At 47.2% G+C, this 5,799-nt stretch overlaps 1 protein-coding gene across 1 annotated transcript; it reads left to right on the top strand.

Moving 5' to 3' along the window:
- Positions 1-647: 647 nt before the first annotated feature.
- On the top strand, positions 648-5,538 carry LOC143961827 (C-reactive protein-like). The gene is made up of 2 exons (XM_077471161.1): positions 648-704; positions 4,411-5,538. The coding sequence occupies exons 1-2, from the start codon at positions 662-664 to the stop codon at positions 5,043-5,045; spliced, it is 678 nt and encodes a 225-aa protein (XP_077327287.1). The 5' UTR covers positions 648-661; the 3' UTR covers positions 5,046-5,538.
- Positions 5,539-5,799: the final 261 nt, after the last annotated feature.

Below are 5,799 nucleotides of genomic sequence, written 5' to 3'. Positions count from 1 at the left end.
TTTAAAGGGATGAGTGGCAACTCTAGATGATAGGACCTCTCATAATGGGCACAGTGGGTGTACAGACCTGGGAACTCAGCACAGGATGGTGGGAACCCCTCATAATGGGCACAGTGGGTGTACAGACCTGGGAACTCAGCACAGGATGGTGGGAACCCCTCATAATGGGCACAGCAGGTGTACAGAGCCGGGAACTCAGCACGGGGATGGTGGGAACCTCTCATAATGGGCACAGCAGGTATACAGCAGCAGGAAATCAGCACCATGACAGGAGTTCAGGTGTGCATGAAAGAAAAGGATCTCCACCTAAAGCCCCACTTCACTTCACTCATTCACAGGGCTCTACTGGCCTTATACATGGCACCCCTGGCAGAGCAGAATCTCCTAATTTCACTTATTGAGCTCCGGAAACCTTTAAAGCTTATTGCACCATTTAAAGCCACCTTCATTTTATTGTTACCTTTGGTTTCACTGCATTTTGCCCCAATGGAGGCAATTCTTGGAAAAAAAAAGACTCTTATTCCTCTTGTTTCCCCGGTGTCAATGTACATGTCTGTTCTCTGCATCCTCTGTGTATAGTATGAAGCTTGGTTTAGTAGAAGTATGAAGGATTCCAGCTAATGGTTGGTTTGTGTTATTCAGGATGATGGCACTGTGTGTGATGATGTTCCTGCTGGTGATCCCGCCATCGCTGGCACAGGAAGGTAAGTGATGGAGCCTGGGCACACTTACCCAATTAATGAATCACAGTCTTCTGGATTTTAACTAAATGGATCTGAGATTGAGGCTTCTCGCCGAAGATTAATCATTTAGATACATATTTATTTCATTATAAAACCCGATGAAAGACTTTGTCACAGAGCCAATGTATTTCAGAGGCCAGAAAGCAAAACCATCATCAGGGCTTGGGGAGGAGAAACAGTAATACTGGACTGGATGTGACAATAAAATGTGTGCTGCATTGTGACCAAACAAGATGATGTGTTTTATCATCGGTTTGGTCAAAATACCACACACTCTGTATTGTCAAATAATCCAGCCCATTACTTACTGTATCTGTTATCCTATTCACAGAATTCCTGCCAGGACTTCGAAAATTCCTGCCAATACTTCCAATGGTACTCACAGAATCCCTGCCAGGACTTCCAGAATTCAAATACTTGCCAATACTTCCATACTTGCCAATACTTCCAATGGTACTCACAGAATCCCTGCCAGGACTTCCAGAATTCAAATACTTGCCAATACTTGTAACTATGTAACTATGTTCGATGGGAGCTTTTTGTCGGAAGTTCCGACTGTGTGTAGGCTCCATCGGACATTTTCCATCGGAATTTACGTCAAACAAAATTTGAGAGCTGGTTCTCAAATTTTCCGACAACAAAATCAGTTGTCGTAAATTCCGATCGTGTGTACACAATTTCCGAGGCACAAAGTTCCACGCATGCTCTGTACCAAGCAGAAGAGCCGCACTGGCTATTGAACTTAATTTTTCTCAGCTCATCGTACGTATTGTACGTCACCGCTTTCTTGTTTTTCCGACAAGATTTGTGTGACCGCGTGTATGCAAGACAAGTTTGAGCCAACATCCGTTGGAAAAAATCCATGGATTTTGTTGTAGGAATGTCCGATCGTGTGTACGCGGCATAAGTTGTTGGTGAATTGTGCTGTTTCATGGGAGGTCAGTGGTGATGTGTGCAATAATATTGGCAGTTGATGTAGAAATCTGCCTTTAAATGAATGGTCGATTGGGAATTGTGCTACAAACAAAACAATGCTTCTGTCTTCAACAAAATGGTGGCTGTGGAGGACCTGCTTATTGAAAAGGCCTATTGTACATGTCCTCTGTGGCCGAAGAGGAAAAAAGAGCATTGCCAGTTCCTATTACGTACAACTGGAGACGCTGCCATTTGGTAGAGGAAATATTCCTTTGAAAGAGTGCTTCCACCCAGAGCACGTACAATGGCTCTTGGCCACACTAGGATTTTAAAGATTTACAGGTTGAGTTTAGGAGGAGAACAGGGAGGGGGTATGGAAGGCAGTGTGTATACTGTGAGGCTGGAGCTCTGGGAGTGGAGGTTTAGGAGAAAAATGGGGTGGTGGGGTTACAGAGGACACGTTGGTATACTGTAAGGCTTGAAGTCTATGACTGGAGGTTTAGGAAACCGGAGAGGGGTATGGCGGACAGTTTGTATACTCCAAAGCTGGTGCTCTGGGAGTTGAGGTTTAGGAGGATAATGGAGTGAGGTATGGAAGACAATCTTTCTACTGTGTGATGTTGGTGCTCCAGAGATACAAGTTTAGGAGGATCATTGAGGGGGGTATGAAGTACTGTGCATCTGGTGCTCTGGGGGTGGAGGTTAGAAGGACAATGGAGGGGAGTTTGGAGGACACTTTGTATAATATGAGGCTGGAGCTTTTGGAGGTAGGGGCTTGGATAGAGAGCAGAGGTGGATATGGAGGACAGTCTATATACTGGGAGGTTGGTTATTTGGGAGTGGAGGTTTAGGAGGCGAATTGAGGAGGGTGCAGAGGACAGTTGGTATACTGAGAGGCTGGAGCTCTGGGGGTGGAGGTTTTGGAGGAGCATGGAGGGGAATTTGGAGGACAGTTTGTATAATGTGAGACTGGAGCTTCGGAGGTGGGGGTTGGGTGGAGAGCAGAGGTGGGTATGGAGGACAGTCTATACACTATGAGGCTGGTTATTTGGAAGTGTAGGTTTAGGAGGAGAATGGAGGAGGGTATGGAGGACAGTTTGTATACTATGAGGCTGGAGCTCTGCGGGTGGAGGTTTAGGAGGAAAATGGAGAGAGATATGGAGGACAGTTTGTATAATGCGAGGCTGGAGCTTTGGAGGTGGGGGCTTGGGTGGAGAGCAGAGGTGCATATGGAGGATAGTCTATATACTGGGAGGTTGGTTATTTGGGAGTGGAGGTTTAGGAGGCGAATTGAGGAGGGTGCAGAGGACAGTTGGTATACTGAGAGGCTGGAGCTCTGGGGGTGGAGGTTTTGAAGGAGCATGGAGGGGAATTTGGAGGACAGTTTGTATAATGTGAGACTGGAGCTTCGGAGGTGGGGGTTGGGTGGAGAGCAGAGGTGGGTATGGAGGACAGTCTATACACTATGAGGCTGGTTATTTGGAAGTGTAGGTTTAGGAGGAGAATGGAGGAGGGTATGGAGGACAGTTTGTATACTATGAGGCTGGAGCTCTGCGGGTGGAGGTTTAGGAGGAGAATGGAGAGAGATATGGAGGACAGTTTGTATAATGCGAGGCTGGAGCTTTGGAGGTGGGGGCTTGGGTGGAGAGCAGAGGTGCAAATGGAGGACAGTCTATATAGTGTGAGGTTGGCTCTTTGGGAGTGGAGGTTTAGGAGAAGAATGGAGGAAGGTATGGAGGACAGTTTGCATAATTTGAGTCTGGAGGTCTGGAGGTGGGAGCTTGGGTGAAGAGCAGAGGTGGGTTTGGAGGACAGACTATATACTTTAAGGCTGGTGCTCTATGATTGGGGGTTTTTGATGAGAATGGAGGGGTGGGGGGAATGGAGGACGGTCTTTATACTGCGAGGCTGCTGTTCTGTGAGTAGGGATTTAGGAGGAAAATGTAGAGGGGTATGGAGAACAGTTTGTAGGCTGAGAGGCTGGAGCTCTGGGGGTGGAGGTTTTGGAGGAGCATGGAGGGGAATTTGGAGGACAGTTTGTATAATGTGAGGCTGGAGCTTCGGAGGTGGGGGTTGGGTGGAGAGCAGAGGTGGGTATGGAGGACAGTCTATACACAGTGATGCTAGTTATTTGGATGTGTAGGTTTCGGAGGAGAATGGAGGAGGGTATGGAGGACAGTTTGTATACTATGAGGCTGGAGCTCTGCGGGTGGAGGTTTAGGAGGAGAATGGAGTGAGGTATGGAGGACAGTTTGTATAATGTGAGGCTGGAGCTTTGGAGGTGGGGGCTTGGGTGGAGAGCAGAGGTGCAAATGGAGGACAGTCTATATAGTGTGAGGTTGGCTCTTTGGGAGTGGAGGTTTAGGAGAAGAATGGAGGAAGGTATGGAGGACAGTTTGCATAATTTAAGTCTGGAGGTCTGGAGGTGGTAGCTAGGGTGGAGAGCAGAGGTGGGTTTGGAGGACAGACTATATCATGTGAGGCTGGTGCTCTATGATTGGGGTTTTTTGATGAGAATGGAGGGGTGGGGGGAATGGAGGACGGTCTTTATACTGCGAGGCTGCTGTTCTGTGAGTAGGGATTTAGGAGGAAAATGTAGAGGGGTATGGAGAATAGTTTGTAGGCTGTGAGGCTGGAGTTCTGGGAGTAAGGATTTAGGAGGAGAATGGAGGCAGAATTTGGATTACAGGTCATGTGATAGATATATACAGTACCATTGAATTATATACAGTATTTTTCTTTTCTTTTCTAGACATGAAGGGTAAAGTCTTCCTGTTCCCTAAACAAACCTACACAGACTACGTGTCCTTAACACCGAACATTACAAAGCCACTGGAGAAAGTCAGCGTCTGTCTACGTTCTTTCAGCGACCTTCTTCGCACCTACAGTCTCTTCTCTCTAGCTACTCCCGGAGTGGGCGGCGCTTTTTATTTTTACGAATCTTCCTTGTCCGGAAGCTCTGTATACATAAACCAGAACTCCACCACTATTATGACAGGCGGGGGGCCCTTCGACTGGAGGCACACCTGTGTGACCTGGGACTCGGACAATGGGGTGGTCCAACTTTGGGTCAATGGAATGATCTACCCCAGAAAGGTCTGCATGAAGGGGTCTTCTATCGCGGCTGAAACCACCATTGTTCTGGGACAGAAGCAGGATTCTTTTGAGGGACAATCTTTCTCTTCATGGCCATTTGTTGGAGAAATAAGTGATGTCCACATGTGGGATTACGTTTTGACACCAGGTGAAATGCTGCAGGCCTTGTATGGCAATGTCCATGGAAATATCATTAACTGGAACTCTCTTCTCTATGAAATTAAAGGGGACATTCCAATCCAGCCCAAGTATTGGTGCACATATCATAACTCGTACAAATCTTGTAGATAAATTCCAACACCCACCATCTACACCCACCTTTAAACCCCTCCCGTCCTTACATTGAAGCTTTAGGCTTCAGTTGGTGATACATAGTCAATAAAACGTTTAATGGTAATAAAATACATAAGAGTGAAGCTGAGGGAGGATATAGAGAACTGGGTGGGAGGAAATAGACATCAATGGAGGTTATCATTGGTGAAGAGGATTGCATTGTATTTGGGCTCACAGTATTTATGGCCCTACATTTATTCATCAGTACTATAGAGAACGATGACTGGCCAATGGCAGCCTCCTGATACAGAGAAGGTGACGTTCCAGCATTATGAGGGAATTGCAGCATAAGGTGTAAATTAGGGACGAGCCAAACAGTGGCGACTGGAGCAAGGTCATCTAGTGCACCAGGCAAAGGTGCCAAACTGTGGCTCAGTTGGGGTGGGCTCTGTCCCTTGCTTCTTTTTCCGCATATTGTTTTTTTGTTTTTTTTTTATTAGGCCCGGTTCACACCGCTGCGGGGGGAGATCCGGATGTGATTCGCACAGCAAATCACATCCGATCTCCGTAGCGATGCGAGTTCAGCCATACAGATAGTATGGCTGAATTCGCAGCGCTCCCGCAGCAAACTCGCACGGGACCCTTTTTTGGGTCCGCAACAGAATCGGATCGCATGGGGGTTCACACCATGCGATCCGATTCCTGTGCGAGTCGACAGATCGCACTGCGATATGCCGACGGATCTGGGGGTGTCATTAACATAACATTGACA

Source organism: Lithobates pipiens, unplaced genomic scaffold, assembly GCF_037356315.1.
Source record: "Lithobates pipiens isolate NorthernLeopardFrog02 unplaced genomic scaffold, aLitPip1_a1.2 Scaffold_8, whole genome shotgun sequence".
NCBI classification, from domain to species: domain Eukaryota; kingdom Metazoa; phylum Chordata; class Amphibia; order Anura; family Ranidae; genus Lithobates; species Lithobates pipiens.
Note: the sequence above shows the minus strand (reverse complement) of the source record. Positions and strands in the feature narration are given on the sequence as shown.

What these genes read in the sequence shown, in the direction of transcription:
- LOC143961827 (XM_077471161.1), top strand. Translation starts at nt 662, where the DNA reads ATGATGTTCCTGCTGGTGATCCCGCCATCGCTGGCACAGGAAG. An exon ending in GCCATCGCTGGCACAGGAAG is followed by an intron (nt 705 to 4,410) that starts GTAAGTGATGGA and finishes TTTCTTTTCTAG; the next exon opens with ACATGAAGGGTAAAGTCTTC.